This window comes from Peromyscus californicus, unplaced genomic scaffold, assembly GCF_007827085.1.
Source record: "Peromyscus californicus insignis strain IS unplaced genomic scaffold, ASM782708v3 Scaffold_8__1_contigs__length_139910024, whole genome shotgun sequence".
Lineage (NCBI taxonomy): Eukaryota > Metazoa > Chordata > Mammalia > Rodentia > Cricetidae > Peromyscus > Peromyscus californicus.
The window spans coordinates 49,419,308-49,433,283 of record NW_026294606.1 but is presented as its reverse complement, the minus strand read 5'-3'; the positions used below and the strand labels follow the sequence as shown (position 1 = coordinate 49,433,283).

Sequence of the window (13,976 nt, the reverse complement as noted above, 5' to 3'; positions counted from 1 at the left end):
TCTATTAAAAATATGGAAAAAAAACTGCTATGAAAAAAAAAGTCTCTTAAAGAAAAGGTAAGATTGCTCTTGGCCTTAGCGCCATCTTCCTGGAAACTCCTGGGCCATGAGAGCCAAGTGGAGGAAGAAAAGGATGTGCAGGCTGAAGTGCAGGAGAAGAAAGCTGAGGCAGAGGTCCAAGTAAGCCAGCCTGTGCACCCACAAAGGCCGAAGGAGCAGAAATAAGGGATGCCGAAGGCCAGGGCGATGGTACAAGTTGTTGGGACAGTGTGCTACTGTCGCTCTAAGTCTCAGTGGACCTGGAACATCACCATCAGCTCGCAGAGACCACCTGAGAGACCTGACTGCCTTTGTTATAACCAAATCAGCCTCCCTGGCCCTCTTCCCTGGACCTATGGCATTCTGGACTAGTTCTGCTCTCACTTGTGGCCAAGTGTAACTCGTGTACAATAAACCATCTTTCTTGCTGTCTCAGTTGAAGAATCAAAAAAAAAAAAAAAAAAAGGAAAAAGTAAGAATGACATCTGAGGATAGAGCTTTTAAAAGCACACATATAGCGATTCTCCTTTGAGAAGCCCTCACCTACTCATGTTCTGAGATGAACTTTACTCTTTCCCTGAATGTCTGTCTGACTATAAACCCTGCTTAATTCATATTAGAAATGTCCAGCTGGTGAATTGGCTCTGAAGGTAAAAGCCGCACAATCCTGGAGAACGCTGCTTGTCCCTGGAACCACGTAAGGGCAGAAGGAGAGAACTGTCCACACACACACACACACACACACACACACGCATATCACTTTTTTAAAGCCTGGATATAGCACTATGCATCTATGATCCCAGCACTCCTATGCTGAGATATGAGGTGGAGACAGGAGAATCCCTGAAAACTTGCAGGCAAGCTAGCCTTGCATAATGGAGCAAGAGAAACCATATCTGAAACAAGGTGAGGGCAAGACTGGCATCTGAGGTTGTCCTCTGACCTAGACACACGCCAAGGCCCATGTTTGTGTGTACTTAACTTCCCTCAGAGACCCAAAGATAATTTAAAAAGTTTTAAAACAAAAGAAAATCTATCCAAGCCGACCTTATCAGAAGCCAGGATTCGGAAGGAGGCGATGACCTGCTCTGCGGTGTCCGTGTCTGCAGTCTCTCTGGTCATGAAGTCAATGAAGGACTGGAAGGTGACAGTGCCTTGTCCATTGGGGTCAACCAGGGTCATAATCCGGGCAAACTCAGCTTCACCCTAAGGCGAGGAGGTACAGAGACAGTGAGTGCTTCAAGCTTTGAAAACTCAAAGGATCCTCCACATGGTTCTCTTCACTGTCTGAAAAGGGCTTCCCTGCTGGGTGACATAGTCTCATTTTCATCAGTTTTAAAAGCTGCTGCAGCATCAAGCCAGAAGCCCCTGCACGTCAGAAGTCTGTCCATCGGGTAGCCCACAATGCTCTTCTAATTTACATTACATAATTAGGAAGAGTAATTAAGTAAGATAGTGCTTGTTCCTTAGTTTAAATTACCAGAGGAATCAAAGCAGGTCATGTATAAAATACTCATTAAAAACTGGGAGTACAGCTCGGTATCAGAGCATTTGACTAGTATGTCCCCAGCACTGAAATAAAAAAAGTTTTAAAAAAACAGTGTTTTATTCAGGAGGTTGAGGCAGAAGGATGGTAAGTTTGAGGCCATCCTGGAGTACACAGTAAGTTCCAAGCTATCATCCATCACCTGGGATACACAGCAAGATACCCCAAGTGCTGGGACTACAGGCATACGTCATCCACCTGGTTTTCTGGCTTCTTTTGAAATTTTATATATTTAATTTATTCTTCCAGTGCTGGGACTCTAACCCCCAGGTTAGAGGCAGAGGCAGGAGGATCTCAGCAAGTTCAAGGCTACCCTGAGCCATCTAACAAGATACTGTTTCAAAATAGATAAATATGTAACTCCTCAAAGGTAATTGAGCACACTATGATTGTCACAGCTCACAGCAAGTATGTTTTTCTTAGCTGATGTATTTTCTTCCTCTCCTCCTCCTCCTTTTTCTCCTCCTCTTCTTCCTCCTCCTCCTCCTCCTCCTCCTTCTTCTCCTTTTTAAAAAAGACAGGGACCTCCCTGTTTAGCTCTAGCTGGCCTGGAACTCTCAATGTACAGTAAGCTGGTCTAGAATTCGAAGAGATCCACCTGCCTTTGCCTCCAAAGAGCTGGAATTAAAGGCTTATATCATCATGTCCAGCCCTTAAGAATCTCTCTTCTGTCTTCTAAAATATTAAAGGAAAACACACTTTAAGACTAAGGATACTGGATGCCATTGTACATGTTAAGTGGTTTCAGTGGAGTATGTAAATTATATTAATAAAGCTTTTAAGAATTGCCAGGAAAACTCATATCCTTGATGCTTTCACCATAAGGAAACCTTGCTGGTTACTGGACAAAAATGAATTTTTAACTCTGTAGCACTGTTTTCCTATAGTGACAGGCAGATCTTCAAAAAAACATGGCCCTGTGATATGAAAATGAACCAATCCAAAAGTATTATATCATTTGTTTCCCACAATCTAGGCTTGATACAGTATCAGACCTCGATAAAATCGCAGCTTGTGTCTTACCAAATCATAGCCCATGGAAATCAGGCAGGCTCTGAAATCCTCATGATCCATCAGGCCGTTCTTCCTCTGTGCAAATGCAAAGAACAGAGAGAGGGCAGTTAAGGACAAGATGAAAAGGTCTGCTTGACCCAGTGCCCACTGACCTGTGGCCCAGCCAAGATCAGAGGTCACCCCTGACTTATAGGAGGACAAAGCCACCAGTACAAGAACATTATAAAATAGCCTTTTTAGCAGGGAAGAGGAGCCTAGGCTGTAAGTCAGTGGAAGAGTGCTAACCTAACGTTCATAAGAACCTAGGTTTGATCCTGAGAGCTGCAAAAATAAAAGGAAAGGAAAGGAAAGGAGAAGGAGGCAGGTGCTGGAAAGACTAATTAAAAATTAAGAGAACCCACATTAAAGGCAGCAAAAGGAGCCAGTCAGGAGCTCACCACTGCCACCTACTGATAACAGCACATACTGCAAACATTTCTAGAGCTGGAAACTTGCTACTCACCCAGCCTTGGGACCTAGTGTTCAGATGCAAGCTGGGAATGGAACCCAGGGCCAGGTGTAGTGGCCTCATCTGTGTGGCAAGCTCAGCTTTTCCCCCAAACCCAATGGTACAGTGGTCTCAGTTCTGTAGGTGGTAGCTGATGCAAAATCCTGAGCAGGATGGAAAGTGTTCCTTTGTACATGTCTCAGGGTTGTGAGGGGGACAGCTAACATTCAAACACCTGCATGACTTTATTGGTAATGAGGTTGATTCTGTTCACTCAGGAAATGGCCAGTTTGGAGACCTAATAGTAGAAGTTCTGTCTTGTACGAATGGAACCTGTGTTGGCGCTCAGGCCTGTGGGTCTAGCCCTCCCCAGTGTCAGCCACTCTGCAGCCCTGCACTCTGTCTTACCACTCCTCTGTCTACTTCCCTTGGTGCCCTGCTCTGGCTCTTGCACCCACTTTAGAGCAATAGCTCTGTAGGTGGGAACCTCTCTCTCTCCGTCTCAGATGGTCACTTGCTGGAGAAGATCGTTAAGTGCAGACTCCCTGGCTTTGCTCTGAAACTGGCCTCCCACTGCTGGGGTAGAAGGGTTGGCTTACTGGACATGGCACATGAGCACTCCCCTCTAGCCCTCAGAGTGTGGAATGACTATGTCACCTATCACTTTTCCCTCACACAGCCTTCAAATCTTGTCATTAAGCTCTGCAGACTTCTGCTCCGTTTCAGACCTTCACTCCAACACACACACACACACACACACACACACACACACACACACACACACACACACACACACACCCATTCCCATCTAGCATCCTGATGAGCCTCTCCAGAAACACAACTCTGATAATATCACTCCTGCTCTTTATGACATTCAGCAACTCAGATGTCCATTGGAGGAAGCTCTCCATCCACAGCCTCCATGGCCCTGCCATCCCATTTGGTTGTTGTTGTTGTTTTCTCTTTCTCTTTTCTTTTTTATTTCTTGAGACAGGGTCTCGCTATGTAGTCCTGGCTGTGCTGGAACTTACTATGTAGACCAGGCTGGCCTGGAACTCACAGAGATCCTCCTGCCTCTGCTCCCTCATGCTGAGTTTCAAGACGTGTACCATCACACCAGGTCCCATCTTGCTGTCTAATGAGAACATGAAGTAATCTAAACATCTGATCTCTTACCCCAACACACTCCAAGAAAACTTTGTTTCCAATGTTTAATATAAATAAACTTTTTCTACATTTAAAAAACATTTTATATTTATTTATTTACTTAATGCTTATGTTTGTGTGCCTGTGTGTACATGTGTGTACCACATGTATGCATGGGCCCTCGAAGGTCAGAAGCCCGAGTTACAGGTGGTTGTGAGCCACTGTGTGGGTGCTAGGAACTGAATCCAGGTCCTCTGCAAGAACAGGAGACCTCTTCACCACCAAGCCATGTCTCCAGCCCAAGCAGGTACTTTCACTAAGGGTAGTTAAACTTTGATATTAACTATAATGTCCCAGTTAAAGGGTCTGCAGGAAACAAAGCAAGCTACATTGTTGTTTTGGTTCATTTGTTTGTTTGATCTTTTTTAGTAGATTTTGACTTTTTTCCCCCTTTCTCCCAAGCCGAGGGCTGAACCCAGGGCCTTGTGCTTGCTAATCCCTAGCCCCGGGAAACAAAGCAAATGCCCTGATGTACTGTCACTTGGCACAGCATCAGGAGTTACCACTGCTTGTTTGATAGCTAGTTCCCTTGGTGTCACTCAGTTTCCTTGTGAAGTTTTTGGAGCAGCAAGACTTGAAGTGACTAGCCAGGCATGATGGCACACTCCTGCTGTCATCTCAGTACTTGGGAAGTGGAGGCAGGAGGACCAGGAGTTCAAGGTCATCCCCAGCCACATAGAGAGCTTAAAGCCAGCCTGGGATACATGAGACTTTGAGGACTCAAAGTGACAGTATGCATGTTATTCCAGATATAACTGCCTTTCACACAACTAGAGAGAGAGAGAGAGAGAGAGAGAGAGAGAGAGAGAGAGAGAGAGAGAGAGCGCAGTACCCTGTCGAAGTGGTTGAAGGAGGCTCTGAACTCATTCATCTGCTCCTGGGTGATGCCCTTGGCATCTCTTGTCAGGATCTGGGTCTCCACCTCGTTGATGGTTCTGGCAATGGTTGTCAGCAGCAACTCCCATCCAACGCGGATATGCTACCAAGGAGAAGAACCAACAATCACTAGGTCAAGGAGGTTCTAGTGCACCCCGGTCACAGAAGGAGGGTGACTCAAACAAGCAGGAAGTAAGCACAGCTTGGTAGAGGTTTTCTATACTTATCTTATTAATTATTATCATCATCATCAGTGTGGTGAGGGTGCATGCGCAGCGACCACAGGGAAAATTGGGAATCAGCTCTCTCCCTCTCCCTTTCCATGGATTCCTGGGACTCCACTCAGATTGTCAGGCTTTACCGTAAGTGCCTTTACCTGCTGAGCCTTCTCACCAGCCTAACTTTCCCAGACTTAAAAACATTTCCACGTTTTCAATTTTTGCAAGATTCTGTACAGTGTGGGAAATGTTGAGAAGTGAGACCAGAATTCTACAAATGACAATCTACAAAATGGCCCTTTGCATAATAGGACAGATTTATTTATATTTCATATATTTGGAACTAGGGGTTAAAGCTAGAACCTTGCACATGCTAGGCCAGTACTTATGACTAAACTGTATCTCCAGCCCACGCTATGGAGATTAAATATTCAACATGTGGTCTATTTGTCACTAAAGACACTTATCAAATAGCTGGATGGGCACTGGGTTATACCCAATGGCTCCCAGGGACATCAAACTGAACCATACTGGCAGAAATGGGGACAGTCTTGACTTTATATGCTAATTTTTAAAATAACTAATAAAAAATGGGCATGGTGGCACAGGCCTATAATCACCACACGTAGGAGGTGGAGGCAGGAAGCTCAGAAATTCAAGATAATTCTCAGTTACACAGTCAGATCCAGGAGGGTTTGGGGCATATAATACCATGTCTCAAAAACAATAGCAAAAACAATGAAAACAAAAAACCAAAAACCAAAAAACAAACAAACAAACAAAAAACCTAACCAAGCCGGGCGGTGGTGGCGCACGCCTTTAATCCCAGCACTCGGGAGGCAGAGCCAGGTGGATCTCTGTGAGTTCGAGGCCAGCCTGGGCTACCAAGTGAGTTCAAGGAAAAGGCGCAAAGCTACACAGAGAAATCCTGTCTCGAAAAAAACAAAAAAAAAAAAAAAAAAAAAACCTAACCAAAACACAATGGGAAGAAATGAGGACAATTTAAGTTCTAGTAACCCCTCCAAAGAAATGTAATGACTTCACTGTGGCAGTAATATAGAAGGTTGACAATTAACTATTGTTTGGCACTGGTAACAGTTCACAGTGCTCTTCCATACCCGGTAAGTAGGAAGACATAAATCTCTCTTGTGTTCACATGTACAGCATTTTCCACAAACAGAGAGGGAGATGTGTATGAGGAAACAAGCTGAGAAGGTGTCAAGGTCGGTGGCAAAGCGAAGCCTGCCCATCCGCCTGTCATACCTCCATGGTGTAGTTGGTGTGCTTGTTGTCGAAGACCAGGGCCTCCTGGATGAGCTGGTGGTCACCCTCCAGCTTGTCGATGTTGTTCTTGTAGTTGATGATGTTGTGCTCATACTGCTTCAGCTGGTTCATCTGGTCCTCCAGGGCCCCTGTGATCTGGATGGAGCTTCGTGCGATCTCCTATGTGTGGGGGTAAGAGGGGCACTCAGTGACGGGGGCAGTCTCCCAGGGGTAAGTAGGAGGCAGGTAGAGGAAAGTGAGGGGGCACTCTTGGGGGCGGGTGGGTGGATAGAGGGTGCTTGGAGGCAGACAGTGAGCATGGAGACAGACAGAGAGGGCCTCTGGCTTTGTGCCAGTGGCCATATCCACACCAGGCAGCCCAAGGCACTAGATGTTCCCAGATTGGTGACAAGATCACAAGATGAAATTAGGTGGAGTTCATGTCTGTCTAGAGAACGGGGAAAGAAAATCAACCACCATGATCCAAAGCAGGAGTAAGGAAAGTCCCGCTGGCGCTCTTGAAGGGTGGAGACATGTTCTGAGCACAGCGACTGTGCTCTGGTGCTGGGGGCCCTAGGACTGACAGACATCGGCAGAGCTGCCAGACAGGTATCAGACCACTGGGAAGAATTTCTTACAATTTTAGGTGTTTATACCTCTAAAAGTTAACATTTTATCCCAAAGGGGAGACAGAAAATATCTCCTAGCTATTGTTGAAAAGCTATAAAATGAAGCTAGACCCTCAGAGCCATTCCAACGCTATTGTGCCCTGAATGTTCTAGAAACACAAAGTGTGTGTGAGTCTTCATCTGCCCTCTTTAGAGAGGGATGGTTTAAAAATCTAGCTCCTGGTGAGACCAAACCTGAGAAAGGGCTTTGTCATTGATGAGAGATGGCAGTGGGAATGCCCCCTCTCTCAGTGTGCCTCTCCCTACACTCTGACCTCTCTACCAGCCCTTGGCATGGAGAGACAAAGGTCACAGACAATGTGGGGCAGACAGAAAACAAGGCAGGGATGTGCTGTTCTGAAGCTCAGTACCAAGTCCAGGCTCCGGAAGGCTCCAGAAAGGGTGCCACCTACCTCCATCTTGTTCTGGATCCAGGGCCCAATGGCATTGGCCTGGGCAGCAAACTGGCGCCGCAGACGCTCATTAGCATGCTGGCGAGCCAGCTCCTCCTGCAGGGACTGATCCCGGACGGGCACCAGCTGCTTCACCTGTCAGAGCCCAAGGACAGCAGGGTGAGAGGCCAGCTCTGGTCTCACAGGAGTGACCACAGGATGAGCTCACCACCAGATGTTAGGACTCTAGGGTTTGGAGAGGGAGGAAGGGGCAAGCGGGAAGAAAAGGAAAGAGGCTTTGGGAACAGAGAGAAATGGGAGTCCCTGCTCAAGGGACTAGTTCTGACAGTTACCTTGTGACACCAAGGGACTACTGAAAGGACAGCTTAGTCATGGGTATTTAAGACAAGAGCCTCTTTCTGCAGCACCAAGCCCATGGGGACTGGGACCACAGCACAGAATCATGAACTTGAATGTGGGAAAGCCTTCACTTTCCCTGACTGAAAGTCAGCATTTCCTTTATCTATGAATGTGAGCATCAGATGCACACAGGATTCAGTAGAACCAGTAATGGTCACTATCACAACAGTGTGTGCATGTGCAAGTGAGTGTGTGAGTATGCATGCGTGTGTTCCACGCACACACATGCTACCGCACACATGTGCAAGTCAGAGGAGAACTTTGTGGAGTTGGTTTTCTCTCCTCCCTTTAAGTGGGATCTGGGCATTGGGTCCCCAGGCTTGCACAGCAAGGGCCTTCACCCACTGAGCCATCTCAGGCCAGGGTTTGAAAATGTTTCCCTGACAGTATTAATATCATAACCAACATGTACTTTGCCAAAATTTATAGTATTTTCTTTAAGGAAAATAACTTCTATTTTCTTTCTCCACAAATCACAGAAGCTGCTAAACAGCAGGACAATTTAACATATCTATAAAACCCAGAAGGAAGGAAAGTCTGAGGGTGATGATGAATTAGGTCTTTCTTCTTCCCCCAACCCTTTCTCCCATCACACATCCAGTCTACGGCCAGCTGCTCACCTAATCCTGCCCTAATCTCATACCCAACCCCTGGCCGCTCATCTTGTCCTTCCCTCAACCCACGCCCAGCCCACAGCTGCCCACCTTGTCCTTCCCTCAACCCACGCCCAGCCCACAGCTGCCCACCTTGTCCTTCCCTCAACCCACGCCCAGCCCACAGCTGCCCACCTTGTCCTTCCCTCAACCCACGCCCAGCCCACAGCTGCCCACCTTGTCCTCCCCTCAACCCACGCCCAGCCCACAGCTGCCCACCTTGTCCTCCCCTCAACCCACGCCCAGCCCACAGCTGCCCACCTTGTCCTCCCCTCAACCCACGCCCAGCCCACAGCTGCCCACCTTGTCCTTCCCTCAACCCACGCCCAGCCCACAGCTGCCCACCTTGTCCTTCCCTCAACCCACGCCCAGCCCACAGCTGCCCACCTTGTCCTTCCCTCAACCCACGCCCAGCCCACAGCTGCCCACCTTGTCCTCCCCTCAACCCACGCCCAGGCCACAGCTGCCCACCTTGTCCTTCCCTCAACCCACGCCCAGCCCACAGCTGCCCACCTTGTCCTTCCCTCAACCCACGCCCAGCCCACAGCTGCCCACCTTGTCCTCCCCTCAACCCACGCCCAGGCCACAGCTGCCCACCTTGTCCTCCCCTCAACCCACGCCCAGCCCACAGCTGCCCACCTTGTCCTCCCCTCAACCCACGCCCAGCCCACAGCTGCCCACCTTGTCCTTCCCTCAACCCACGCCCAGCCCACAGCTGCCCACCTTGTCCTTCCCTCAACCCACGCCCAGCCCACAGCTGCCCACCTTGTCCTCCCCTCAACCCACGCCCAGGCCACAGCTGCCCACCTTGTCCTCCCCTCAACCCACGCCCAGCCCACAGCTGCCCACCTTGTCCTTCCCTCAACCCACGCCCAGCCCACAGCTGCCCACCTTGTCCTTCCCTCAACCCACGCCCAGCCCACAGCTGCCCACCTTGTCCTTCCCTCAACCCACGCCCGGGCCACAGCTGCCCACCTTGTCCTTCCCTCAACCCACGCCCAGGCCACAGCTGCCCACCTTGTCCTCCCCTCAACCCACGCCCAGGCCACAGCTGCCCACCTTGTCCTTCCCTCAACCCACGCCCAGGCCACAGCTGCCCACCTTGTCCTCCCCTCAACCCACGCCCAGCCCACAGCTGCCCACCTTGTCCTTCCCTCAACCCACGCCCAGCCCACAGCTGCCCACCTTGTCCTTCCCTCAACCCACGCCCAGGCCACAGCTGCCCACCTTGTCCTCCCCTCAACCCACGCCCAGGCCACAGCTGCCCACCTTGTCCTCCCCTCAACCCACGCCCGGCCCACAGCTGCCCACCTTGTCCTCCCCTCAACCCACGCCCAGCCCACAGCTGCCCACCTTGTCCTTCCCTCAACCCACGCCCAGGCCACAGCTGCCCACCTTGTCCTCCCCTCAACCCACGCCCAGCCCACAGCTGCCCACCTTGTCCTTCCCTCAACCCACGCCCAGCCCACAGCTGCCCACCTTGTCCTCCCCTCAACCCACGCCCAGCCCACAGCTGCCCACCTTGTCCTCCCCTCAACCCACGCCCAGCCCACAGCTGCCCACCTTGTCCTTCCCTCAACCCACGCCCAGGCCACAGCTGCCCACCTTGTCCTCCCCTCAACCCACGCCCAGGCCACAGCTGCCCACCTTGTCCTTCCCTCAACCCACGCCCAGCCCACAGCTGCCCACCTTGTCCTTCCCTCAACCCACGCCCAGCCCACAGCTGCCCACCTTGTCCTCCCCTCAACCCACGCCCAGCCCACAGCTGCCCACCTTGTCCTCCCCTCAACCCACGCCCAGCCCACAGCTGCCCACCTTGTCCTTCCCTCAACCCACGCCCAGGCCACAGCTGCCCACCTTGTCCTCCCCTCAACCCACGCCCAGGCCACAGCTGCCCACCTTGTCCTCCCCTCAACCCACGCCCAGCCCACAGCTGCCCACCTTGTCCTTCCCTCAACCCACGCCCAGCCCACAGCTGCCCACCTTGTCCTTCCCTCAACCCACGCCCAGCCCACAGCTGCCCACCTTGTCCTTCCCTCAACCCACGCCCGGGCCACAGCTGCCCACCTTGCCCTTCCCTCAACCCACGCCCAGCCCACAGCTGCCCACCTTGTCCTTCCCTCAACCCACGCCCAGGCCACAGCTGCCCACCTTGTCCTCCCCTCAACCCACGCCCAGCCCACAGCTGCCTACCTTGTCCTTCCCTCAACCCACGCCCAGCCCACAGCTGCCCACCTTGTCCTTCCCTCAACCCACGCCCAGCCCACAGCTGCCCACCTTGCCCCACTTGTTTCGCAGCTCATCCATGGTGACGGCGCTGTAGGGGTTGCTGGAGCTAACCCGGATGCTGTAGCTCTGGATCACCTTCTCCACCTCATTCTGGATGGCCAGGATGGACTGCCGCTCCCCATCAGCCTCAGGCAGCGTGGCCTTGAACTGCTCGTGTGCGGTGATCAGACTCTAGGCCAGGGAACAGGGCAGAGAACCAATCTGACAGGAGCGTCAACTGTACACTTATTTATTTTTAGGCAAGGTTTCATGTAGCCAGACTGGCTTTGACTTGCTATGTCGTCACGTATGACCCTGAACTCCTGATTCTCCTTCTCTACTCCCAGCTTCTGGGATTACAGGCATGTACCACCACACCCAGACTTTTAGTGTGAACTTGGTATGTGTGTTTGTATGTATGTAGAGACCGGAGGCCTCACTGGCCTGGAGGCTCTCTGATTAGACTAGTCTGGCTGATCACCTAGTCCCAGCCTATCTCCACTTCCCCAGCACTGGGATTACAAGCGAGTAATATCATGCCCAATTTGTTAAATTTTTTTAATGTAGATTCTAGGGAATGAACTCACGAACTTATACCCACAAAGCAATACTTTACTGACTAAAGCCAGCCCTCATGACATATCAATTTTACTGGAAAGAGAATTACAAATGTGTGTTTTCTTTATATTCTATTATATCTCGAATTCACCATAAATGGATTATGAATAAACTGGGTCCTGGGTACTTGACAGTAGCTGTTCTTCTTAACATCAAAGCCAGCAGGTCTTATTTATAGACTTAATTGAATGCTCTGGAGAAATATAAGAGTAAGACACTTTAGGTTGGCAGGAAGCAGGGGTGCTGTTTGGGAGGTTCTTTTGTATGTGTGCATATGTCATTACATGAATGTTTGTGTGCACACTGTGGGAACCAGAGGTCAACATCAGGTGTCTTCCTCAATCTGGACCCTTATTATTTCCCTTTTTGTTTTGTTTATTTTACCTTATTGAGACAGGGTTTCTCTGTGTAGCCCTGGCTGTCCTGGAACTCACTCTGTAGATCAGGCTGGCCTGAACTCAGAGATTCACCTGCTTCTGCCTCTTGAGTGGTGGGATTAAAGGTGTGCACCACCATTGCTCGGCTTTTATTTTCCCTTTTTACAGATTCTCTGTCTCTCTCTGTTTCTCTGTCTCTGTCTCTGTCTCTCTCTCTGTGTGTGTGTGTGTGTGTGTGTGTGTGTGTGTGTGTGTGTGTGTGTGTGTGTGTGTGGTGTGAGTTCGGGTTCATGCATGACACAGAATGTGTGTGGAAGTCAGAGGACACTTGTGGGAGTCAGTTCTCTCCTTCCACCATGTGGATTCTGCTGATTGTACTCAGACTGTCAGGACTGAGGCCAAGTGCCTTTGCCAACTAAGCCATCTTACCAACCCAGAACCTAGGTGTTATACACATATTGAGGCACATACACACATGCATACATGTGACATGAAAACAGAAGAGAGACTATTTGAGAAAAGGAAGGAGACAGGCAGAAGTGGGGTTAGGAGAGAGTAATGCAGAATAAAGACTTGGTACAGGAAATACTTGAACAAACACATCACTTCATACAACAAATATACACTAATTGAAAGAATACTGGGTTCGAGTCCCCTCACCTGGATCTCCTCAATGCTGTGGACAATAAACATGTCCTGCAGGTCCTCCATGGCGCCCTCCATCCAGTTGTTGAACGGTGCAGCTCTCTTGGCAAACTCCAGGTGCAACTGGTCAATTGTTTCTAGCAATTTCTCAGTTCTCTGAAGATTAAGTAGAAGTGAGTGTTATTGTTTGTTTGTTTTGTTTTGAGACAGGGTCTCTTTTGGTAGCTCTGGCTATCCTGGAGCTCACTATGGAGACTAGGCTGGCCTTGAACTCACAGAGATCTGCCTGTCTCTGCCTCCTGAGTGCTGGAATTGAAGGCATGTGCCACTGCCCAGCTTTGCCTTGAACTTTCTATCCAGCTAAGGATAACCTTGGACTTCTGATGCTTCTACATCTACCTCCTGAGTTTTGATTAGTCACTGTTAACCACAATATAGTTTTATAGGATGAGAGGAAGTGATCCCAGGCCTTGGTGTGTATGAGACAAGCACTTTACCAACTGAGCTATATTCCCTGACTTATTTTCTAGCATTTTTTCCCTTCCATATCTGTTGCCATTTTCCAGGTACATATCTCAAGATGGTCTGATATCCTGAGTCAGTTGTTGGCACAGCAGAACTTTGGTGGAGTTAGAGAGATGGCTCAGTGGTTAAGAGCTTATACTGCTCTTCCAGAGGACCTGAGTTTAATTCCCAGCACCCACATGATGGCTCATAACCATCTGTAACCCCAAGTCCAGGAGATACGATGCCCCCTTCTGGTCTCCAAAGGTGCCAGGCACACAAGTGGTACACAGGCATACATGTAGGCAAAATGCTCATGCACATAAATTAAAAATAATGTATAAGTCTTTAAAATTTTTCAAAAGAACTTTGGGAAATCTGTAGTGCTTGCTACTTAACAAACAGGGCCTCAACCATAATCCACTCAAACATTTTAAAATTGAAGAATATGTTTTGCTGCTGACTTGATACATTCCAGCACTAAGCCACCAGCCTCCCTCGGTCCTGACTCCTACTTTCCACATTCTTCTTAAGACTCCATTTACTGGAGAATGTTTGGTTTTCTCTGCACGAGGACACAAGGCCACGGAGAAACAATTAACACCATTGGTTTCATTATGGAGCCTCAGGTAGGAATTCTCAAGTCAATAGGTCAAGCTTTTCACCTCCAAGGCCTCCCTCCTCTTCTGGGTGAGTGTCCCCAATCTGTCCCACTGGTCACAAATCTTCTGGCAACGATCATTGACATTCACAGCATCATGATAGTCCAGTTCACTAGGAAA

General features: G+C 49.5%; 1 protein-coding gene across 3 annotated transcripts in view; it reads right to left on the bottom strand.

Moving 5' to 3' along the window:
* The window catches only part of Actn2 (actinin alpha 2), a 77,558-nt gene that overhangs the window by 603 nt on the left and 62,979 nt on the right, over nt 1-13,976 (bottom strand). For all 3 annotated transcript variants that reach the window (XM_052727548.1, XM_052727547.1, XM_052727549.1), the window contains 8 exons: nt 13,860-13,968; nt 12,706-12,846; nt 11,060-11,242; nt 7,731-7,865; nt 6,650-6,829; nt 5,125-5,271; nt 2,609-2,674; nt 1,087-1,245 (listed from right to left, as the gene is read on the bottom strand). In XM_052727548.1, coding sequence (XP_052583508.1) covers nt 1,087-1,245; nt 2,609-2,674; nt 5,125-5,271; nt 6,650-6,829; nt 7,731-7,865; nt 11,060-11,242; nt 12,706-12,846; nt 13,860-13,968 — 1,120 coding nt within the window. The remainder of the gene's footprint in view (nt 1-1,086; nt 1,246-2,608; nt 2,675-5,124; nt 5,272-6,649; nt 6,830-7,730; nt 7,866-11,059; nt 11,243-12,705; nt 12,847-13,859; nt 13,969-13,976) is intronic.